General features: G+C 32.9%; 2 protein-coding genes and 2 long non-coding RNA genes across 8 annotated transcripts; 2 read left to right on the top strand and 2 right to left on the bottom strand.

Annotated features, from left to right (window-relative positions):
* The first annotated feature begins 268 nt into the window (after nt 1-268).
* LOC145312440 (uncharacterized) lies at nt 269-2,287 on the top strand. The gene is made up of 3 exons (XM_080151689.1): nt 269-766; nt 1,117-1,555; nt 1,799-2,287. Exons 1-3 carry the CDS (start codon nt 657-659, stop codon nt 2,015-2,017), a joined length of 768 nt encoding a protein of 255 aa, XP_080007815.1. The 5' UTR covers nt 269-656; the 3' UTR covers nt 2,018-2,287.
* On the top strand, nt 2,280-24,909 carry LOC145312431 (uncharacterized). 5 transcript variants are annotated; one of them, XR_013877025.1, is made up of 21 exons: nt 2,280-2,493; nt 4,303-4,371; nt 5,577-5,684; nt 5,995-6,062; nt 6,687-6,753; nt 7,388-7,475; nt 7,617-7,722; nt 7,888-7,957; nt 14,677-14,780; nt 15,314-15,380; nt 15,637-15,751; nt 16,422-16,507; nt 17,771-17,911; nt 18,024-18,080; nt 19,131-19,203; nt 19,564-19,709; nt 19,930-20,026; nt 21,391-21,503; nt 21,772-21,976; nt 22,646-22,679; nt 23,206-24,909. XR_013877025.1 is itself a non-coding variant. In XM_080151675.1 (19 exons), the coding sequence occupies exons 1-19, from the start codon at nt 2,368-2,370 to the stop codon at nt 21,859-21,861; spliced, it is 1,770 nt and encodes a 589-aa protein (XP_080007801.1). In that variant the 5' UTR covers nt 2,282-2,367; the 3' UTR covers nt 21,862-23,127. The 5 variants fall into 5 exon arrangements, 2 of the variants coding, with proteins under 2 accessions (XP_080007801.1, XP_080007800.1); XR_013877024.1 differs by having other exon boundaries at nt 22,604-22,679; XR_013877026.1 differs by lacking the exon at nt 22,646-22,679.
* On the bottom strand, nt 9,402-10,021 carry LOC145311650 (uncharacterized). The gene is made up of 2 exons (XR_013876744.1): nt 9,812-10,021; nt 9,402-9,560 (listed from the first exon to the last, which is right to left on the bottom strand). It is a non-coding gene; the product is annotated as an uncharacterized LOC145311650 (long non-coding RNA).
* Nucleotides 12,018-13,328, bottom strand: LOC145311649 (uncharacterized). Its single transcript, XR_013876743.1, has 4 exons — nt 13,207-13,328; nt 12,793-12,955; nt 12,374-12,594; nt 12,018-12,087 (listed from the first exon to the last, which is right to left on the bottom strand). It is a non-coding gene; the product is annotated as an uncharacterized LOC145311649 (long non-coding RNA).
* Nucleotides 24,910-24,912: the final 3 nt, after the last annotated feature.

Here is a 24,912-nt window from a genome sequence, read left to right as displayed (position 1 = left end):
TCGATTCCTACGTAATTGATGATGGATTTACCCTGAAAATAGGCAAAAAACGGCTGAGCCGCTAGCCGTTACTTTTCCAACTTTTTGTTCGATTTAGGGAAAATAGACCTACCAAGGATTACTCATGCAAAAGTTCAGATCGAAATTCGAATTCTAAGTGTCATTTGCTCACTGATTACGAGATGGTTGCATTAAACCCCCCCCCCCCCCCCCTTATATTATTATCTCTATAGGGAATGGGTGTGGATATTGCTTAACCTACAAGTAACATGTATGAGGTTGCTTAACCTACATGTAACATGTGAAAACGCTTAACCTAGAAGTAACATGATCCCATATATTTATTTGTAACATGCCTTTAGAAATTCACTGTCCTCCGGCGCTTGGCATGAAAACGTCGACTGATGTTCTCTTGATATTGTTTATTTTTTGCTGTTCAAAGTTTCCTGTAGGAATAATACCTGCAGGTTTATATCTGAAACCTAATGTTGATTTAGACACTTATGTTTTATTTGATATTTTACCATTATGAGTTATTGCAGTTTATGTGCTTTGATAAGCGCATGAAAATATTTTGCAATTAAAAGTCGAAATGATTTTTTTATGCATCATAGGTATTTAAAATTCCTTTTTTAGAACAAATAAAACAAAGAAATATGTCAGACATAGAGGAATACAGCGGGTTTAGAGTGGTGGAGAAGCTTGAGTGTCAAATACAAGCAATGGAGGCAGAGTTAGCAGATTTTGAACTATGTATTTCAATCAGGTAATTTGAAAACTAATAGTCATGACAAAACGAGGCACTTTCCACGGTTAAAGGGCTACGCGTAATTGGGGTGATAGAAAATCCTTAAACTCTAATCTTAGGTTCAAATGTATCTGCTTGTTGTCAGCTAGTTGAAGTTTAAATAAAAAGTACTACATTTTTTTGAGTTTTTACTAAGTGAATAAGTATGGGTAAATTAGTGATGCCCAGAGAAGTTTATAGACTTATATACGTTGAGTGGTGTGGTAGCGACACTAACTGGGAATAATAGGTATATTAGTCCATTGCTGGTTTTGAATTATGTTTAAAAACTCTTGACATAGTTATAATTTAGTAAGTTAATTTTTTAGGAGAAAGGAATATAATAACAAGAATGCTGACCCGTTACTGTTACAAGGTAAGCAACTTGATGCAGAAGCAAAGCTTTACAAAACCTCAGTGCCCGATGTAGATGTGAAAGATAGAGGCGTTTCTTACTTCTTGGCCGTTGGCGCTTTGGAAAAAGAAATCTCTGACCTGAAAGACTATCGCAAGGTCTTGGACAAAAGAGTTGAGACTAATGAAGCTATATTAAGTGAATTACAGCAAAATTTGGATGAAACTAAACAAGTGGTTGAAAGGTTTCAGAAGCTAGCTGTAGATAAAGAACACGAATCCAGCAAAGTGGATAAAGAGGCGGCGGCAACTGCAGACAGAATGAAATTAGAAAATGATTTACGTAAGACGAGACAACTAACAAAGGAGTTCAAGCAATTTCTCAGAGAGTATATTAATAAGATCGGCAAACAGGTTAGGGAATTATTTAAATTTTCTTCTAAAAAATGAGTAATAATTTTAAAGTAGCAGTATATTCGTGCATATGTGTAGGTACTTTTTGTGAATAAGACTAGATTTTAAATATTCTAATATTCTAGGAAATTGTGTTGTTCCTTAGCCGGATTTGAAACTAATTAACTGCCTTCGCTATGCTCAGATATTTTTATGAATAGAAGGATACATCGTTAATTACAATTGTTTAAAATGATTGTTTAGGAGGAGGGCATTGAAGAGGATCGCGTGCCCCTTGGCCTTCTCTTGCAAGAATTATGGAGAGAGTGGAACATCAGTGACAAGGATGGATGGATCAACATTGAAAACCTTGATTTTGATGTTAGAGAACAGGATGTGGCCAAACTCTTGGCGAGTGAGATTATCAAACAAAGAAAGGAAGACCAAGCAATTCAGATGGTTGATTATACTATGAGATATTAATTATGCTTCTGAGTATCAAAGTCGGTTTAACTTATCTGATAACGTTATCTTATGCCCTTTATTTAACTGTGATTTGATTATTGTAGTAATATTATAATTACTATTCTATCAAAGTACTTATTGTATTATATGTTCTCCAATTTATTCTTAAGAACCTCTGTCGAAAATTATACGCTTATTATTACCCAGCAAATGCATCATATCTTAGTGATATTTTTTGTGATCTAATGATAACTTTTAACAAATATAACTTTTATTAATCATTTTAGATATTCCAAAGAATGTCCCATAGCTAAAATCCAACTCGTTGTGGACAATATTAGTATCAAAGAAAAGTAAATCGTGATTGAATGACAATGCCTATTGAAGAAGAGGAGGGCTCCAAAGTTTGTGGACTATGCTCCAATCTTGTTGATAAGGGCGTCCCCCTGTCCGATGATATGCTAGAATATTTTATACAATTCCTCAATATACAGGTTAGTTTGTAGAATTTTTTTTGGTAAAACTTCAAGGGGGGGGGGGGGTCGGATGTGTCACTTTTTGAAACCAACAGTAAAACGCTCATGATATCTGCCCATAAAAGAGTTACAGCTCTAAAATTCGGCACAGCAGTTGCTTTTGAGGAGAACAATATCATATGGAACTGTGAAGAAACGGCGGCGGAACCGCTGCTCCCACGAAAACCGCCGTTTCCCGCCAAATTTTTTTTGCCTTTTTTCGCATGTGTGTAATCTGGGTCATCTCAAAAAATGCCTATATCAGAAAACACCCATCTCAAAAAATGCCTTTTTCATGAAATGCCCACTACATTTTTAAAAAATAAAGCCTAATTTATAACTGGTATTCAATAGAATAATAAAATACTTGTCATTCTTGATCTCTTATCTAAAACAAAAAGTTTATCTCAGATGATTGAAAATTGTCTGTTATAGCGAGAAAAGGCAAAAAAAATTCGGCGGGAAACGGCGGTTTTCGGCGGGAGTGGTGTTTCTGCCGCCGTTTCTTCACAATTCCATATTGTTTTCCACAAAAGCAACTGTTGTGCCGAATTTTAGAGCTGTAACTCTTTTTATGGGCTGAGATCATGCACGTTTTACTTTTGGTTTCAAAAAGTGGTACATCCACCTCCCCCCTTTGGTATCTCAAAAAGCATACACGAACAAAATTAAGTAATTTTAGCACCTTCCAGCGGGCAGGCAAACAAGTTTTGGGTATTCCTGTTTAAAAAATAAACTACTATTGTGTAATTTTGTTGTTTCTCCTTTAGAATCTCAACTCACTAATCACTGAATCTTTTGAGTTCTCAATTTTTGGGAAAAGCCAAAGTATACATACGTTATTTATTTATACTACATTCGTTGAAAATTTTGATTTGTCTAATCATTTGGTTCTTAGTGTATAGTATATTCACAGTGATTATTGTACTTTTTTTTTTTGGGGGGGGGGGGGGGGGTTGGCAATCCGGATCAGGAATCCGGAATTCGCCAAATTTTTGGCCAATTTTGGAATCCGAATCCGGAATCCGTTTTTCAATAGCGGATTCCGGATTCTTATTTGGTAGGCTAAAATTAGCGTCTTGAGTTTTTTCTTTCAACTCCTCATCTTTAAAGGCAAAGATTTATATCATTATATATAGGTAATATCTTTTAATATCTGGTTCGATTCTCGGAAGTGAATTATAGAGAACACCAAGAACATTGTTTTTTAGGACATATGTAGCACTTAATGTTTAATTTTTTTAAAAATACTTTTAAAATATTGCTAGAATCCGGAATCCGAATCCGGAATCCGCCACAAATAAGAATCTGTAATCCGCAAGGAATCCGCCACTTTTTTTGACGGATTCTTTAAGAATACGGAATCCGAATCCGGCCCAAAAATTCGACGGATTGCCATCACTAATTTTTGTACACTATGAACCAAGCAAAATATTCAATGATATTACAACAAAAATCGCTTATCATTTAAAATTTTGTTAGCATGATTTCAGTATATTACCAAAAAAAAAATACTTTTCTCATGGAAGATGTTTAGATCACTTGCTCTCAGTCTCGTTGTATTGTCCCATGTTCCTTAAAATTTCTTGTTAATACCTATATTAACCAATCCTTCTTTTAAAATAAAAACTTATTTATCTGATACAACACCTGTTGAAATACGGTTTTTTATTTTTAGGTATATAGGTATTAAAAATGGAATAATCCTCCTAAAGAAATTTTTTGATTACAAGGAAACAATATTGAAAGATAAACTGTAATTGGTGTCTAAAAAATATATAATTTTAGGGACAATATTTACCAACAAAAGTTTGTGAGGAATGTTACAAAAGCTCGGACATGTGCAAGACATTTATGGTAAGTAACATTATTTGGGGGTAATAATTTTCCGACTAGACTGAATTAACCTAACATTACTTTTTTCCACCAAGAAGTGAGATTTCAAATAAAGTTATTTTTAGTTTATACATATTGGGTGGGGGGGGGGGGGGGATAAGAGAATATGATAACCATTAACATGTGACATACCACTAATTTTAATTTGGGTGCAACTCTCTTAGTTTTAGAGATAATCAGGTAAAACCTTTTTGTATGAGTTAAGGGGGTAGGTTTTTAATGCAACCATATCGTAATCAATGATAAAATGGCACTTAGAATCAGAATTTCGTTACGAAACCTGCCATGAGTAATCCTTGATAGGTCTATTTCCGCTCCAAAACGTTTTCAAACGGTTCTACCCGGTACTAGAAATTTAAAAAATAGTTTTAGGTATCATTACACATGATTTATTGCAAAAATATGTTTCAAAAAGTTGATTCCTACGTAATTTATGACAGATTTGCCCTGAAAATAGCCAAAAAACAACTTTACGAAAGATCTGTTAGCCGTTACTTCTAAAACTTTTTATTCAATTTAGGGAAAATAGACCTACAAAGGATTACTTATGCCAAGTTTCGTAAATTAATTCGGATTCTAAGTGGCATTTAATCCTTGATTACGAGATGGTTGCATTAACCCACTCCCCCCACCTTATTACCCTAACTCAGGGAAAGAGAACTAAAGAAGTAGAATCCAAAATAAAATTGCTGTTATCTGACGATTATAGTCAAAACATTTCCCTCCTCACCATCCTTTATTATCTAAAACTATCATTTTTTTTGACTAAAAAAAATAGCTTTTACTTTATTTGTCCTTTTGAGTAAAAAGAATACCTCTAGTTTTATCCTTTTCCACCAACAACTAAAATAAATTGTACCTTCAAAACAATGGTCTCAATAAATGTATGATTAGGTATTATTTTTATTGCTCTGTTTTTTTCTATATTTTAGCAGATTCTCGACAGATTTTCATTTTTTTTTTAATCCTCAGAAAATAATTCTAGTCGTTCTATGTAAATGTTAATGTCCATCTTAGGATGTATGTACATGTATGTGTAGTGTACCTGTCTAAATAAAGTTTGCGTATTATTTAAGCTTCAAGTATATGAAAAAATTCTAGACATATGTCTGTACTGTACACGAAAGGACAGTAATAGAAAACTAATCTTTTTTATTATCTTTAAGGATAAATGTAGACAGAACATTTCTAAATTAAAGAACAACAAACTGTCGACATCAATGATTCTGGGACGGTCACGGCAAGATATTAGAATCATGAAAGAAAAATTTAAGGTTTGTAGCAGTTTTCACTTAAATAAAGGGAGAGGTAGGTTGTGCCAAAATTTCGTATAGGTATGAGTAAGCTTCCAGTCAAAAGCGATTATTAAGTCTAACTGTTCTTAATATTAACAAAACGCATAGTATAATTCAACGCATATTCAATAAGTTAGACATAATAATCGCTTTTGATCGGAAGCTTACTCACAATTTTACGGAATTTTAGCACAACATATCTTTCCCCCTAATCAAGCATACCTATAAGGCTATATTTTTAAATAAAGTGAATAATTCCATACTTAATAATATAGTGACAATATTTCAGAATAGCAGATATAACCCAATGCTAGTTGATTTTGACGAACAAGTTGGTAAAGTCTCTTCAAGAGGAAGGTAAAGCAATTTATTTAAATTGACCGATATGTGTTTTTATAAGTACACTAAGAGCCAAATAAAAATTCAAAACTTAATTTTTAGAATAACGCAGGGGTGTATATTCTGCATGGGATCCCCGGCTCAGGGGGGGGGGGAATAAAAAATAAGTGGTTAGAGGGGAAAAAAATGTAAAAATTAAGAAAACTGAAAACATTTTTTCCATTTCCCCCCCCTCCTTAGTGAATAAAAAATAAAAAAAAATGTGTGTTAGGAGGGATAAAATAAATAAAATATAGAGTCCTTTAAATATTTTTCCATTTCCCCCCCTACATGGTGAGAAAAAACTAGGGGGGGAAAAAAATAACAAATTTTGTAGCTGGGAAAAAAAAATAAATCTTGTGCAGAATATACACCCCTGGAATAACGACTGCTTTAGTAATTTTCAAAAATATAAAGGCAAGTAACCTTGGGCTAAATTGCTAAATATGAATGCCAATGAAGCACAAGGACTAAAAACATTATTGGGGGGGGGGGGGGGGTCATATAAAGTGTGTTCACATTTAAATGAACAAAAGTATTTCTTAATTCAATCCACCTACTATCGATTGACACATTAACAATCAAAATTTAATTTTTTTTAAGGACTATGAAGAGTAGATATTCTCCCAACTCCTTATTTGAAGATAACGTTGTTCCAGACCCCGACAGGGTAAGTAAATTATTATTTTTGATAGTGTTGGCAATCCGAAATCCGCAATTCAAATTGCAGATTTGGATTGTTAATTTTCATAACTTTTGTAGCACTTAAAAAAAATTTATTTGTAAGGGGACAGACAAAAACTGAGAAGTACTCATTTGGATTAGTTACTTTGTATTTTATTTATTTTTAGTTTAAACCATTGGCAAATCCTGAAATAACCACCAAATACCTTTATGGAACAGGTTCCTTATACACTGCCAACACCAACACTTTACTCATTCATCAAGCTGCTAAATATAATCTGTAATTAAAACATACAATTTAAAAACCCCTATAGGTAAAAGTTCACTCTGAAATGTCAACATTATAAAATCCAGCAATGCAAACCATATTCAAATAAGAAATAAATTACACAACATTTAGAACAAGATAGAATATAATTTTATTAACATAAAATTAAACTTATAACTAAACAATAATAAATAAACATACAATCATACATCATCTTGACTTACCTAAAACAAATAAAACATATCAATAAATCACATATACAAACAATCCCTATCCTTGCTTCCTCTTACAAAAATAAAATCTTATTTCACACAAAACAGCAAAAAGCTAATTTGTCTAAATATCTGTTTAGTTAGCGAGACAGAACGCCAAGAAGTTGCAGAAAGTTGACCCGGACCTCAAGAAAGTTGATGACAATGAAGAAATATTCCCGTCTGTTGGTAAGTCAAAAGAATTCATCGAATAATTAGGCGCAAAGTAAAGCAAATTTGACCTAATTTTGTTTTGGACATTCTTTTTATAAAATTTTTGAGACTACTTTTTACTTTTTGTAATATTTAAGTATTTCTGTTTATTTTTAGGACCTTATCAATGTGAGATTTGCCAAAAGATTAGCGATACCAAACGAGAATTCGTGAACCATATTAAAGAACTGCACAGAGAAATTGTTGATTCAAGTGTACTCAAGTAAGTTTATACTTTTGTACAGGTCAATATACAATATATGTTGAAAATAACTAAAATAAATAAACAAGGATAAATATGATAACACAAAGCGTCTTTTTTTAAGATCAAATACTTACTAAACAGTAACATTTTATGGTTCTTTATAATCATCAACTATTTATTTAGGACACTGGAAGCTGATTTAAGAAAGCGCAAGAAGAAAGGACTGGATATGCCCAAGAGAAACAGCGGCAGTGTAAGTATTACCCGCATTTTCAATACAGAATTCTATTTTAGATATATCTCTAAGTTTCTGTAAAGGTATTTATTTTAAGACTTTGAAACAGGCGTTGAACGTTAAAATTTGGCAGGGCAGTTGCTCTGATATAACTTACAATATGAAACTGTGAAGAAACTGCGGCAAATCCGCCGAAAACCCAATATTTTTGCCTTTTCTCGCTAAATTGGACAAATTTGAATCTCAAACTTATTATTTTCTAAAAAAAAACAGGGGTGTATATTCTGCACAAAATTTTTTTTTTTTTCCCTGCTACAAAAATTTTTCTTTTTCTTCCCCCCCTAGTTTTTTTCTCACCAAATAGGGGGAAAATGGAAAAATATTTAAAGAACTCCATATTTTATTTATTTTATCCATGCCACACATTTTTTAAATTTTTTTTCACCAAGGAGGGGAGGGGGAATGGAAAAAATGTTTTCAGTTTTCTTAATTTTTACATTTTTTTCCCCTCCAAACACTTATTTTTAATCTTCCCCCCCCCCCTGAGCAGGGGATCCAATGTAGAATATACTCTCTGTAATAAAGTTGACCTTTTATTGCTTTTGGATTTTAATGTTAAAACATGTCCCAACTCTACAAAAAAAATCACAAGAATCAGGGGGAAATATAGAGGGATTTAAAAAAAAAAATAAAAGTTTGTTTTTTGTAATTTGGTGAGGAAAAAGTAATTCGTTATAACCCATTAAAGCAACTCCTGTTTCAAAGTCTTATAAGATTAAACACAGCTTTACGGAAAATCGGTAGAAAAAGAACTCCCCCCTTTGTTTTGATTAAGGTTTTTAAACTATCAGATTTTTGGTTTAAAAAATTAAATTTTATTTTGTGTGCTTCATTGTGGTCCCCAAAAGTTCGAATAATAATTGACTCATTTTAAAAGGTTTCGATCAATTATCTCTAAACCAAAGGAAAAGAACACAAAATAAAATTGTTGTTACCCTCGTCTACCTTCGAGTTTTTTGTAACACATTTGTTTGCGTCCAACGTTCTAGACTGATTTTTTTACCGCATAAAAAAACTTTCCCCATCCATTGATTACGTTGGACCTGGTTTCATGGGTGTATATATTGCAAATTTGACCCTGCTATATGGGGGGTAACAAAAATATGTTAGAGGGAAAAATGTATAAATTAATTGAACTGAAAACATTTTTTCCACCCCTTCCCCCCCCCCCCTTGGTGAAAAAAAAACTAAAAAAATGTGTGACACCTCTATCCCCCGAATGAAATAAAAAATATAGAGTTCTATAAATATTTTTACATTTTCCCCCTCTCCTTGGTGAAAAAAAACTAAAGAGGGGGGGGGGTAAAAAAAATTGTAGCAGGGGGAAAAAATAAATCTTGTGCAGAATATACAGGGCGTTTAAAAAAAAACTGCGTTTTCCGGTTTTGGGAAACTGTAGCGGACGGCTCACCTTGGCTTTTGTGGGGTCCGTACACTAGGTCTTGTTAATTTTATCCTTTACTGTGGGCTGATCATTTTATTTTTATCAGCTTTTTTTTATGTTTGTAGTCTGGAAATATGAGAGCAGTTTTATACACACGGTAATCCGGTTACAAATAACCTACAATAAAAAAAGATAATATTAGTTGTAGGTTATGTACAATTTACTAGAGGGTGACCAAGTTGCAATTATAAAAGAAAAATAAAATAACAAAAAAGGAAATAAAAGAAATAAAAGCTAAAATACAATAGTAAAGGCAGGGTTAAAGTTAACTATATGTTTTGAGATGCTACACTTTATTGTAATCAACAAAGAATTCACTAATGTCTGTTGTAATTGTCTATTTAGGAATATGAGCAAAATTTACTTACATGGCTCCATCAGATTTAGATTTGATTCCAGGTTTGAATAGTACAGATCAATATCCCCAAGTGGCGTTGTTTGGGTTGGTGAAGGTTCCTTGTTAATGATCTTTTGAGTAATTTTGTTGTTGGTCTCAATAGGTTTTAATTTAGCTGATCTTGTTGTATCTCCTACAAAGAAAACAATTGTAAGAGTCATTCAAGTTAAACTTCTTTATTGTAAGTAGATTCCAAATATCATTGTTGAATATTTAATTAAATCTTTGAAACAAATAAAGGCCTTGGTAATAGAAAAGAGTATAATATTCTATACCTTTTTTTTAGTGTGTTAAGCTGCCCCTTTACAGGCAGGGCACACTTCAGCTTGTTGTCCGCTTAAACAGAGCTTGTTTTCCGCTACTAGGCTTGAATGTCAGCTGGGGTCTTACTGGTTTTAGGGGTCTTTCCGGCTTTAGGGGTCTTTTTAGTCCATACAGGATCTCAGCTACTGATTTGAACAACCACCTAAAAAGAAATAGCATTATTTAAAGCTACATTTAGTGGTTGGGTTTATAATTTAAGGTTAATTTAATTCATATGAGTTCGTATTTTAACAACCACCTAAAAAGAAATAGCATTATTTAAAGCTACATCTAGTGGTTGGGTTTATAATTTAAGGTTAAGTAAATTTAAGCTCAATATTCCAATGATTTCACTTTAATGTAGGTTTGACTTTATAATAGCATTTGATACTCGTTCGATAAAATGTAGGTTTGACTTTAGTGTAGCATTTGATACTCGTTTCGATAAACTGTAGTTTGAGTTTAGTATAGCATTTAATGTTCATTTCGATACAATGTAGTTTGACTTTAGTATAGCATTTGATACTAATTTCGATAACTAAATTTACCTCAAGGTGATTACAAAATTAATAATATAAAATGATTTACCTATTATGGCCACCCTTATAATTAAATATTACTTATTGATTCATTTACTTTACTTTCTGAAAAATATAAAAAGAATTTAATTTGCTTTGCTTTTTACTTTTGAGTTTAAGTGCATTTTTTACAATATATCCTATTTACAATTACATAAAAAGTTCATTTGCCAAACTGTTATTTTACGGCTTAATTTCAGGACAATTTTTCATAGATGAACTAGTAAAGAGAAGAAAAGGTTTAAGGAATAAAATGTAGACAATCCTTCAAAGAGGAACTAGTAAAGAGAAGTTGTAGATTTAAGAAATAAAAATGTATATTTGAACTATTTTGGGTGGCTATGTGGAGTAGATTGAAGGCATTCTGTAGGCTGTATATTGGGATTTTTCTGTCTTACACTTTCACAAGTTCTCCTCTTAGTCCTTTCTCGAAGACAGTGTGCCTACACACACAAGTTGGTAAAAACCATATGCCTTATCATCATATCTTTTCTCCATGGTCTCAACGTAAATCAGTCTCTCAACTAGCTTCGCCCCTTATCTTGAATCTTCGCCCCTTTTATTCATCTTAGTAATCTCGAAGGCAGTGTGCCTACACACACAAGTTGGTTAAAACCACATGCCTTATCTTCAAATCGTTACTCCATGGTTTCAGTGTCAAGCTCTCAACTGTGCCAAGGGTCTCCTAAAGAGTCACAATCAATATTTGTCCATTACAGAAACAACCAGTAGGAGTATGAAAAAAATAATTATATATTCTTATTCTCTATAAAAAATATGGATTAATTTTATAAAAGGTGTTTATTGATTACTCTAAAAACAACGGCGCATTTTAGAGTTGATTAATTCTAAAAAGCATGAATGATAATTTTTTCGGTCAGTTTTTAAGGCTTTTCATATTGTTTTATAAAAAAAATACTATTCCTATCTGTCTAAAATGATAAACAAACATATTTTATTTTCATTTCAATTTTTATTCAACTTATTTACAGGTTTACTGAAACATAAAACGCATTTTTTTATCATAGACAAAATCTTTAAACTTTAAACTCTCCGCCTACTTTTGGCATCTAATTGAACGTTCCATTAACGGACATTCATAATTCACCCCTCCCCCCTTCAAATCAGCTCATACCAATAACGAAATTAATTCGGAAGAAAATCACGATACCTATACGTGTTTTTCAGCTGTCGTTGGGGGAAATGTGGCGGATGGCAAGTACCTTATGCTTCAGCCAATCCAACCCTCAGGTTCCGTCTGTTCCTAGTCTGACAGCGTCTTCATTTCATTTTCAGTCTTAAAGCATATGCATTCATTACTCATAATTCAAATTCTCTCATAGGTTCTTTTACGGTAAAAAATTACCTAAAATAAAAAAGGAGAATTATTTTTGGTATTGTGAATTAAAAATTTGATTCAAATGAAGTTAAGTTAAAGTTTAGGTAAAATTTTTAAAAGACCAACATTTATTACAACAGTATATTTATATACAATAGACGAAGGCTTTAACAGTAACTATTATTGTAGAAATAAAATAAAGATAAAAGAAGGTTAATAAAATATAAAATGTATATAAGCTTATTAAAAGTCCTATTTTCACTGTAAGAAGTTCGGCAAATGGGCTTAGTTTCAAGGATGAATAAAAACTTACATTGCAGGTATGCTGTTTCTGTTTTCAGGAACACCCGGATTATGACTAGTACTGTTCAATATCCCACATTGGCGTTGTTGTGGTTGGTGAAACTTCCACTTTGATCTTCTTAATTTATTAGTTTTGATATCTGTTGGTTAAGGCTCTTGATTTTGCTTAATTATTATCAATTGTCCTATCTCTGGGCCTGCTACAAAGGCTTTGAACTCCTGATCCGAGTCCTGAACAAAAAGAAACCATTAGTGGGTTCATATAGGTGGCCACAGGACATAGTCAACACTATTATGAGGCGGCTATGGAAGGTCTTATTTATAATTGTGGTGGCCACAGGACTCATTCACATTTCCAATTACATTTAGAACATTGAGGAATCATTGATGGACTCTTATTGGTTCAAATAAATTGTAAGGAAATTATACCTTTGGCAGCTATAGTGTAGGCTTAAGCTCCACAGTAGCTCTCACACTATTTGGATCAGACAGGCTCCACAGATCTGTAGTAGTTAGTTTTCCACTATTTATTCAGCAACTGGATGAACTCTCAGCTGGCAATGGACTTTAAGGTTTGGCCGATCTCATCAACCTAAAAAGGTTGCTGTTAGATGTTGAAGTTACTCAGTTAAGAGCTGAAGAAAGTAAGATTAATGTATGTTGAAATATTTACTTCTTAAAAGACTATAATTTTGTAGATTATTATGCAGGTTTCTTTTTATCACTTTATGCAGAATTCTCATATAACTAAGCCCAATAAAAAGTTGCCATTTATTTTAACTCCTTTAACTAAATATACCTCATAGACGTCCATATAAATAATTAATAAATAAGCTTATATACCTGTTAAAGCCACCTTATTTATGTATGAATTATTAACATTATTACTGGTTAAAATAGTCTGAAAGATAAAACTTTTTTTAAAACTCTGCTAATTGCCTTTCAGACATGGAATTACATTTGAATTTATTTATCTCATTAGTTCCTCTGGCAAGGTGGGAACAGATTATTTGTACAATTAATTCTTATTAGACATAAGAAAACATTTTAATATCTCATCAGTTCCTCTGGCAAGGTGGGAACAGTTTATTTATCATTATTATTAATGCTAGTTTGACATTAGAAAAACATTTGATATAAAATTGTATTTTGTACTTTTTTTGATATTTATACTATTTTTGCTGTTTATGTAGGTTTGAATTTAGCAAAGCATTTGACGAATTTAATAATAGGAATAAAATCAATAAATTGGAAGTTAAAGACTTGAATAAGGAGAAAGATATAATGATTCAAAACACAAAGGGTGGCATGATGGATTATTGAAGAATGTAGACATCTTGCAAGTTCTGTAGATTCCTTCAACATTCCATGACTTATATTTTGGTTGCTTTGACTTAATGAACATCTCATATCCATCGGTTTACATCAATCTCTATCAACATCCACATATATTCTTCAATTACTTAATGCTGGGCTGGTTGGTCCTCGTCAATTTGATAGCTTTGAAATTTCCACATGTTCTGTCCAGACAACTGTGGTGCATCTAAAAGAGTTCAGATTAGAATCTTACAGGAAAACACCTCGTAAAATTGACGACCTCTCCATTTGCCCCCCAAATATTATTTTAGATTTATTTTGCTTGTTGGTTATACCTTATTCCTGCCTTTAAATACGGATCAAATGTTTAATATTTACGGTCAAACCATAAATCTCAAGTGCATACATCAACATTTAAGCTATTAATTTGTAGGTTGCACTTTTAAGTAAATAAAACAAACTGCTGTAACTTTTTTTGTTTTTAAAGATAACTTCTTGGGATAAAAAGTATTTTAATTTTTATGTTATAATCTAAAATACTATAAAGAGTTAGTCACCTAAAGTTTGTTCAACCAAGAGGAACGAGAAATATTGCAATTTGTAAGGATCTAAAAAGCGTTTTTCAGAGAAAAAAAAGGGAAATAATGACAAAAAATTAAACATGCACTTTCATTTAACCATTTACCATATTATTAATGGGATTTTAAAACTTTTTTCTCAAAAATTTACAAGTTATTTCAATCAAATTGATATATCAAATTTAACATCAAGCATTTTTCTCTTACACGTACCTATCAGAAAAGCCGTATTTTTAGAGCTATTAAAAAACACCTTAAGCAAATCTGGTGTACATTTATACATAGAATATGGACCTATAATCATTTTTTTCATACTTCTACTGGTTGTTTCCCAAAACCGGAAAACGCAGTTTTTTTTATAAACGCCCTGTACAATCCTGTGACCTTTAATCCCTTGATCATGTTGGAACTTGTTTAGGCTAAGAAGAAGGCCAGTAAGAAGAAGAGATCAACTCCTAAGAAGAAGAAAGCCTTAAATTCTGATGAAAGTGACGAGGACGGAGATTATGATGATGACTATGTGTAAGATCCTTATAATAAGTTACAGGATGTGTGTGTCTGTTGTCTATACCTAAGGATCTCGCTAGCCGCTGAATCGATTGGGTTCTCCTTAACAGGGTAGCTTCTCATAGGTCCCGGGAAGGTTTATAGATATTTTGGGGGAGGTTACTTTCACCCTCCCCAAAGAAATCGACAAAAAAAAACGCCGCCCTGCGGACATTTTTTGCAATTAGCTAAAAACATAACTAACACCATCTAGCAGCGAAAAGAATAATTGAGAGGTAGAAATACATGTATTCGTGTATAGTTTCTAAAAGTATTACTTTTTCTGCTTCTTCCTTGGTTTTTAGAAAAAATTTAGTTATACCTCTTTAAATGAGTCAATTATTACTCCAGCCTTATCTCTCATTAAAAACTGCATCGTGTCCGCCGTTTTCCGCCGCAACCCATTGTGTTGGGGATTACATTCTTGTACCCTAACCAAAAGGAAAGTGCCAATAATCAATTTTCATAGTTTAAAGTTACATCAAAATATAAAAAAAAAATTTTCAAAGGCCCGGTGGAAAGAAGAGGAAACGTGGATCACTAGATGGCACTGAAGAAGCTGCACCTGTTAAAAAGGTAAAACAAGTTTAGTAAAATACAATGTGTTGAATTATAAACAAAGTTGTGTTATTCTATTTAACCCCTCAACCCAGAGAAGAGACGAATAAAAGAAGTTTAAAATAGAAATAGCTCAACTAAATAGGTTTACAGATTGCTTTAGCGCGACAGACAATTTTATCAAAATTGTAACGTATTTTTATTATTTCAAATATTTAGTGTAACATATTTTTACCATTTTAAATTTAAAGTTTAATAGGTATATTTTTCTTAGCCTGGAGGTGTTAATTGCGATATTTGCGGACAAAGATTATCACGAGCCAAGGACTTACCTAAGCACAAAACATCACAAACATGTAGAAGAATAGCTGCAGAGATGGAAGCCGCAGGTACGCATTATCTCAGCCCCAGTAGGGTTGGCAATTCGTCCAGATTTGGATTTTTACAAAAATTCGCCAAAAATGAAACGGATTAATCCGTGGATCACGGATTCTTATTTTTTGACGAATGTCGGAATTTCTAATTCCGGATTATCGGATTCCGGATTCTAGCAATATTTTATAAGGCCTTTTTAAAATTAAGGGATCAAGGGGGGGGGGGCGAAAGTGACACTTTTTGTAACCAAAACTAAAAGTCAACAAAGGAACTCAACTAAAAAAAGAGTTACAGGTCTGAGATTTTGCATGGCAGTTGCTTTATAGGGGTACAATATGGAACTGTGAAGAAACGGCGGCGCAACCGCCGAAAACCGCCGTTTCCCGCCAAATTTTTTTTGCCTTTTCTCGGCGGTTTTCGGCGGTTGCGCCGCCTTTTTTTCACAGTTCCATATTGTACCCCTATAAAGCAACTGCCATGCAAAATGTCAGACCTGTAACTCTTTTTTTAGTTGAGTTCCTTTGACTTAGTTTTGGTTTCAAAAAGTGTCACTTTCGCCCCCCCCCCCCCCCCTCTTTTATTGGGTACTGGGAAGATTCTAAAGCTGCTTTTTTTTCTTCATACTCCTTTTGGCATATTAAGTTATTTTTCGACAATTAATAAACTATGTTTTTTTTTGTGCAGGTACTAAGCCAACTACCGAAAATGGGGAGAACATAAAAACTGAAGGAGGTGAAGAATCAGAAAACAAGGATCTTACAAATATAAAGGTATATAATTTTTCGTTTTTATGGGGAGAGATAGCTAAGACAAACTTACTTTTCTTCATTTCTAGTCTGCCGTTCTCACTTTCATTTTATAAGTTTTCCTTTTTTTAAAAGCAAAGCTTTTTTATAATTAGGGTCGGTCCGTCCGTAATTACGTCTGGAACGGATAGCTTTTTACTATTGCCCAACCTAAGTCTGGTTATTTGTGAGGTCTAAGAAAATCCCGGATTGGATGAAGCACGACGTCACTGCGCGCCGTCAAAAGTCGCTGGTCGGCTCATTTTGCCCCCTCTAACCCTCACCGCGTGCCATTTTTCTGTGCAAAGATTATAATCATAATCTTTTGCGTAAGTCTGATTTTTTCTCATATACCTCACAAATAACCAGACTTAGGTTGGGCAAAAGGTCCCGTGAGATTATCTCAAACCGTTTGGGCGTGGCGGGCCGAAAACCGCAAAAAATGGCATAAAAATTTACCAGCCTGTCATTTTATTAAAGAAACCCATCCAAAAAATCACAATTTGAAATTTGCCCACAGCTAATAACTTTTTTCTCATAAGAGATAATGACACAAGACTTTCACTTGGTGAAAATTCAGCATTGTGGGCCGCCTAGACTTTATATTTGGTGACCCTGGGGTGACGGGTTCAGTGCCCCCCACACCCACTAAGGAGTCGTTTTAGAGACTTCAAGCATCTATTTGATAATGAACAGCTTTTTGAGGCGGACATTTCTTTACTTATGTTTTATTCGCCTCCGGCTGACTGATTATCCGTTATTCGCCGCCGAAGGCATGATTTTTGGCGATTTTTGCCGTTTCCGAGGTTTTAATGGACATTTAGGAGGGGAAAGAGTTGTCCAATCAAGTTGATACTGAAGTACATTTTTGTAGGCAATTGCATTGGCTAAATTTCATGTAAAGTATATTTTTTTTTACCGTCAACCGGTTTTGCTCCAGCTGAATCGATTTACAGTTACCCCCCAAAAAATCCAAAAAAATCCGTATCCGGCTCAAAGTTTGCATGGAGTCATCCTTTGGTATTCCCCACAGTTGATACTTGACTTGGCAAGATCCTAGAAAAGTGTGGTACAACTAGGGTGGGGGAATAATATGAATAAAATACCTAATGAGTTCTGAAAATATTTTTTCCATTTTATCCACTTTCTTGCTGGAAAAAAAAAACTAGGACGGGAAAAAAATAAAATAATTTGCAGCAGGGGAAAAAAATAAGTCTTGTGCAGAATAGAAACCCATGCAATTTTTAGAAGGAGAAAGCAGAAAATGAGGAAGGCGAGGGTGGTGAAGGAGGTGAGGGTGGAGAGGCTAATGAGAATGGCGAAGGACCTGGAGAATCTGAGAACAAGGATGAAGAAGGACAAGATGGCGAAAATGCTGGTGGTGATCAAGTTAGTGCACTTATTAATTATTATAGTATTTAATACATTTTTTACAATCCAGAAATGTGATAAATATCTATTTAATTTTTTAAATCTTGTTTTGACGTTTCCTTTTTTTTAGGAGACAGACGCAGAAAATGCCGCTGCAAGACAAAACAGTTTGGATGCTAAATTTAAGGTAAGACTAACAAAGGGGGGAGGCGGATGTGCCACTTTTTGAAACCAAAACTAAAAGACAACAAAGGAACTCGACTAAAAAAAGAGTTACAGGTCTGAGATTTTGCATGGCAGTTGCTTTATAGGGGTACAATATGCAGGGAGTAAGGGAGGGGACAATGGGCAATTAATTCAATATAAGAGTTATCAAAGAAAGGGCATGAAATCCAGTTTAATCCAATAAATTTATAGGAAATTATAAAGGGATTGTTAATTGAATAATAGATTTCCATAGCGTCATGTAAAGTGAAATCACAACTTGTTTTTGATGAAATATATTGAGGTTTTATGGTGTGATTTTTATATTAAAAGATTGTTGGACCCGGCCAGCTGCTAGCAAGAATATGACTGCCCCTTTTTATTCTGTTTATTTCCCTTGCCCCTTGCCCCACCTCCCTTCTCCTTTCTCCCCGTCTGCTACATTCCAAACTAACACAACCAGTGTTTATTTCCCTTCCCCCCACTACCCTTATTCCTTCTCCCCATCTGCAATATTCAAAACATACATAACGAGTAGCGGCATTCTATGCGCAAGTCCCCAAACTCAGTCAGAAACTGCTAAATTCTTGCACATTCCCTTTAAGCCAGTCCCCAAAGTCTGAGACTCCTAAAAATTGAATATTCGATCCATTGTCCCCTCCCTTACTCCCTGACAATATGGAACTGTGAAGAAACGGCGGCGCAACCGCCGTTTCCCGCCGAATTTTTTTTACAATTTTTCGGCGGTTGCACCGCCGTTTCTTCACTGTTCCATATTGTAACCCTATAAAGCAACTGCCATGCAAAATCTCAGACCTGTAACTCTTTTTTTAGTTGAGTTCCTTTGACTTTTAGTTTTGGTTTCAAAAAGTGGCACTTCCGCCTCCCCCCTTATATAATGAAATATTTATATTTAGAACAAATAAAACACCAGTCCAAAATGGATACCTAGAAAATTTTTATTTTGGTCATTGTCTGTTCTATAATTGTCATTGTGGAATTTGTTCTAATTATTTGTTTATTTTACCTTTAGGCTAACATTGCTAAGAGATACGAGGCAGAGATTGGATCTGATGATTCCAGAGCTCCATCTGATCAACAACAAGGTAATTATAGGATAAGCTGCGCTATTTCTTAATATTTAACATGGTCAATACTTTTAATTGACGCATTTAGTCGAAGTAAATTATTGCCTATCATAAAGAATGGTGATCACCTTTCTTGGGGCATTACAAGCTTGATCCACTCGGAATCACATCAGACTAATAGTATTATACTGGATTGCACATTGATATAGACAGCATGATAACATCACAGAAATGAGATCTATTTGACTTCATAGCCAGCATTCTTCTTATTTTTCAAATTAACATATTTCTCTTGATGTCGTCATCAATATAAAATCATCTTCTTATCCTAATAAAGGGAGAAGGTAGATTGGCGTATTATTTTCAATCTTAATTAAGGCGATGATCAAAAAGGCGAGGATGGAGATGAACAGGAAGCCAACGATAACGGTGAAAATGACGCCGAAAAATCCGAGGAGCAGCAAAGACAAGAGTTAGTTGAAAGGATAGCAGAAACTGAGCAGGTATCAACAATAAATTCAAAGGTAGATTTTCTGGGATCTTAAAGCAACTTTAATTTCATTTGTAAATTTAAAAAATTCTAATCCAAAATTTTATTCTTTGCTAAAATCAATTACAGCAATTACTATCGTACACAAAAATGCAGAAAATGTGCTTGTAGGTTGTTTTAGATTTGCAGCAAAATATGTTAAGACTAGTGAAAGTCAAAAGTCAGTTGATCTTTTCATATCAATTAATTTTTAGGAAATGGATAATATATTGAATAACGCCGAGGAAGGAGCAGACACAGATTTTATTGAAACACAATCTCAAAGCACAGTACCTTCAGAAGATAACCAGGAAAAACAACTCTCTAATTTTATAATCTAACGTGTGTGGTGAAATAGGTCAAAAATAAAAATCATTTTATCGTGCTTCACTAATCAAAGAAGAACGCAAAAAATAAATACTACAAAATGTTTATTACCATCAGTTGAACCCCAAAGATCTTTTCATTTTTTGCTAGAGTTCTTAGAAAATAATTCACAGTGGTTCTATGTACTAATTGGATGTGTATATGCTTGTGAAACGAATTTTTGCGAAATCTTCGCATATTTCTTCGTATTGTCATTTTTTTGACTTGTAAGTTAAAAAAATTCTAAACGTTCTATACCTAGCGTTTATACATCTGGACGAAAGGTCAATGCTCTTTTTTATTTCAAAAATTTCATGAAAACATACTATTCTTGTTAAATAAGGGAAAAGTAGGTTGCGTGTAAAATTCGTAAAAGTGTGTGTTTTAAGGCTTATAAATTGTCAGGGGTGTATCACTGTATATTCTGCACAAGATTTATTTTTTTTCCCTGCTACAAAATTTTTTATTTTTCTTCCCCCCCTAGTTTTTTCTCACCAAGTAGGGGGAAAATGGAAAAATATTTAAAGAACTCTATATTTTATTTATTTTATCCCTCCTACCACACATTTTTAAAAAAATTTTTTCACCAAGGAGGGGGGGGGATGGAAAAAATGTTTTCAGTTTTCTTAATTTTACATTTCTTTTCCCTCCAACCACTTATTTTTTATTCCCCCCCGCCTGAGCAGGGGATCCCATGTAGAATATACACCCCTGTAAATTGTAGTATAACGATAATATTCACTAAATATGTGTATATCTTATTGAAAAGAACTATAGACAACAATAGTTTTTTAAAAGTTAATATAAATTTTTATCGTTCTACTACTGTTTTTAACTTAAAACCAGGGTGCCGGAGCCGTATAATTTTGATGCGGCTCCGGCTCCGCGGAGCCGTATTTGGAAATACGGCTCCGGCTCCTACCTTAAAATTAATATATCAATTTTTTTTCATTATTGAATTTGATAAAATAAAATAAATAATATAAAATATTTTGCTTTTATTTGATTAAAGCTATATAAAAGTAGAAGGATGTGTGTCTATTTGTTAAGTAACAATAGTTTTTCAGTTTGTTATATGGAAATAGACCGTTGCCAAATTATAATATTACTTTAAAAAATCATTTTTAGCTAGTCCGGAGCCGGAGCCGTTTTTAACGAAAAATACGGCTCCGGATCCGGCTCCACCAAAAATGTTGCTGCTCCCGGCTCCGGAACACTGCTTAAAACACACAAACTTTACGGATTTTACCCGCAACCTACCTTTCCCTTTGTATAGCTCTTTTATTGAATTGTTTCTTGATATGATAAGGGCGGTTTAAACTCTCTAGCAGCAGCCGCTGGTAACTTTAAACCTTGGACAAATAAGGATGCAAGAAATAAAGAATCAACAATTGATTTTTCATCCATCGAAACAAACCATTTGGTAAGTTAGATATGGAAAGTTTATATTTATTTTAGACATTGCGTTGCGTTGATTGTGACTAAATGTTTTACTTCGCATTCAAAAAGATATATAGGTATATAAAAGGAGTAAATGCACGAACGAGATCAAGAGATTTCAAGCATCTTCCAACAGTGATGCTAAATATTTTTCAAATATAAAGTCCTCCAATATTTTACAAGAGAGAATTTTTGCACACTTACAGTTATTGATAGATAAAAAATAATCTGTTATGAATTATATTTTATAGAGCAATGAGGCAGTGGAAGATATAGAGACTCAGATGGCCGCCCTTCATGGCAACGGAATTGGCAACAGAGGATCTCCCTGGGATATATAGCCGGCGGACAGATCACTACAGTCCACCATTAACTATCTTTTGGCATCCTCGGCGAATAGAAATTTAGACAAGTATTTTCCCCACAAGTTTGGAAATAACTAATTTTGTTCAGGGAGTAAGGGAGGGGACAATGGATCGAATATTCAATTTTTATGAGTCTCGGACTTTGGGTACTGGCTTAAAGGGAATGTGCAAGAATTTAGCTGTTTCTGGCTGAGTTTGGGTACTAGCCCAAGAATGGCCGCTACTCGCTGTGTTAGTTTTGAATATAGCAGACAGAGAGTAGTTTAAATATAAATACACGGCCCCCCTCCCATACTCTATTTCACTCCCTTCTCCCCCACCTTCTTTTTTAAAGCAGACGAGAAAGGGAAATGGAGAAAAGAGGTGGGGGCAAGGGAAATAAACAGGATAAAAAGGGGCAGCTAGCAGTTACCGTACACGCCTGCCTGACCCTTTTTTTCCCTGTTCATATCCCTTGCCCCCCCCCCCCCTCTCTTTTCCCTTTCCTTGTCATCTGTAGAGTTCAAGGGAGATTTTTCTAGTAGTTAATTACAGAATTGTTATGTCAGTCTGTAATACTGGTAATCTAATTTTGAAATGATTGCTTTTTTTCTTTGAACTTTTTTCTTAGTTTATGGTTTTCTAGATTTAATTAACAATCCCTTTACAATTTCCTCCAAATTTTCTGGATTTCATGGCCTTTTTTTGAAAACTCTTAAATTGAATTAATTGCCCATAGTCCCCTCCCTTACTCCCTGAATTTTGTTACAATATATAAAAGTCTTGAATAAAAGAGATTAGAACATAGTTCCAAGGTGAAAGAGTCAAAAGTATGTTGAATAAAATTAATATTTTAAAACATACAACTTTTTTAACATTGTTCGAAAGAATTAAAACTACAAAAAAATCTTATGCGTATCAAAGTCTTATTAATTAATTTTGCTTTTTGATTATCACAATATATGAGCCACGGAAGACAGGATAATGGATAGCTGATGTATAAAGTGTATATAGATAAAGTACGGTTATTTAATATTTTTCATTTTGTTGCATTCAATCTATTTCTCTTTGCCGCCAGTTTACTATAAATCATTATTCTAAGGATCATTACTTTACTTAATATTTAAGTTAGATTTCTGCACAAGGAAATAATAAAGACTTTAAAACTAGAGAGTATTTTCTACTTTTTACGTAGGACTAACATTTGTTATACTACAAATACAGATTTTAGACTTAAGCTATCAATAAAAAAAATAATTTCTTTTCATTTATTATTATGTCTTTCTAATATAAATTGTTGTATATCTTATACTTTACTTTTGCTTACTTCTTTGGGAAAAGTAAAGTAAATTTCTTTGTTTTTATATTTTATTTAAAATTAATATATATTTTTATTATGATTTTTAAACTAGTTGTGCAACAAACTTAAATCTTTATAATGTTGTAAAAGCCTAAAAATGACTTTTGTTACTCGTAAAAATTGCTACCATTTACTATTTAGTACAAATTTTACTGAAATAACTTCTATAAACTATGAATTGCTATTTAAAACATTCCAAATTTTTAACTTTTTAAAGGTTACATTAACTGCACAATTTTTTTCCCAAAATATTTATAATTTTGGATTCATTTTTTTTAAACAAAGTCCTAAATTTTAAAGAATAAACTTTCTTATCAAATGTAATCAATTTAATTACCTATTAATTCTTAACTTGATGTAGGCTTTAAGGCATACAAATGTATAATTAACATTGCCATTATAGTTTAGTGAACTTACTATGTATTTATTGTGGTGCATTATATTTCAACATTTTTTTCTACCAATGTATATTAATCTTCTCAAATAAAAGTATTGTAAATAGAAAACAAATATAAGGTTCTTTCCTTTTCCTATCATTGAATCTACGTATAGTAATAATTGAAAATTAATCAAATTCATAATATTCGTTTTTGCAAAGAATTCTCTAAAAAATTAATCATTTCACAAAACTACATACACATATAAAAAAATTCATCGCCTATTTAGTATAGAAATACATCATGTATTTATGGCATCTTTTTATTCTAATGTAAAATTCGTTACCATTATATATTGAGACCTCAGTTTATCAAAAAGTAGATTAGACGTTTTGGTTTTGAATAATCATATGGCAAACTTTATTGGAATTATTTTTCATAAGATTTATTCGAATCCAAGCATTTTACCTAATATATTATGCATACCTATAAACAAAAAATAAAAAGTATTATAACCGTAACTACATTTACAAATTCCAAAATGATATGATTTAACTTTTCAGGGACAAATAATTTTTAGAAAATAAATACTAGGACAAAAGATTTCATAGTTTCATACATCTAAAATTTGGAAATCAGAAATCATCACAGGGGTATATTCTGCAAAATTGACCCTGCTAAAGGGGGGGGGGGGGGAGAAATAAAAAAAATATGTGACTGGGGAAAAAAACGTAAAAATTATGAGAACTGAAAACTTTTTACCATTTTTCTCCCCTCCTTGGTGAAAGAAATACTAAAAGAATAAGTGGACCCCCTGAAAATATGAATAAAATAAAAAGTTCTAAAAATATTTTTCTATTTTTTCCACTTCCTTGCTGGAAAAATCTTGGAGAGGAAAAAAATATAAAATTTGCAGCAAGGGAAAAAATGAATTTTGTGTAGAATATACACCCCTAAATCATCATCAAAGGGATATTCCTATAAAGTGCATTTTACTAGTTTAGCGATCCATGCCAAAATTTTAATTTGTAATTGTAAAGAATACAATGTAACGATAATATTTCGATTATTTGGTGTAAGCAAGATGAATATGAGATTTATTAAGCAGGATTTTAAGTGTTACTTCTATTCTTTCGATTACATGCTATATAAAGGCAGTACTGATATAATCATAGATTAGCAAATGATATAATATAATCACTAATCTAAATTCAAATGCATTTCGTTGAACTATAATCCCTTTAAGATAGATAAAATCATCTTTTTTGTCCTGCACTATAATAGTTTTTGATTAATTTATCTGTTGTTGTT

This window comes from Acartia tonsa, chromosome 2, assembly GCF_053477335.1.
Source record: "Acartia tonsa isolate MP-2025a chromosome 2, ASM5347733v1, whole genome shotgun sequence".
Lineage (NCBI taxonomy): Eukaryota > Metazoa > Arthropoda > Copepoda > Calanoida > Acartiidae > Acartia > Acartia tonsa.
This window is presented reverse-complemented; position numbering and strand designations above follow the sequence as displayed.

Coding starts and splice junctions, on each gene's coding strand:
- LOC145312440 (XM_080151689.1), top strand. CDS start 657: ATGTCAGACATAGAGGAATACAGCGGGTTTAGAGTGGTGGAGAAGCTT. Junction 767..1,116: donor GAACTATGTATTTCAATCAG/GTAATTTGAAAA, acceptor TTAATTTTTTAG/GAGAAAGGAATATAATAACA. Junction 1,556..1,798: donor TTAATAAGATCGGCAAACAG/GTTAGGGAATTA, acceptor ATGATTGTTTAG/GAGGAGGGCATTGAAGAGGA.
- LOC145312431 (XM_080151674.1), top strand. CDS start 2,368: ATGACAATGCCTATTGAAGAAGAGGAGGGCTCCAAAGTTTGTGGACTA. Junction 15,381..15,636: donor AAGCTGCACCTGTTAAAAAG/GTAAAACAAGTT, acceptor TATTTTTCTTAG/CCTGGAGGTGTTAATTGCGA. Junction 19,204..19,563: donor TCCATCTGATCAACAACAAG/GTAATTATAGGA, acceptor ATCTTAATTAAG/GCGATGATCAAAAAGGCGAG.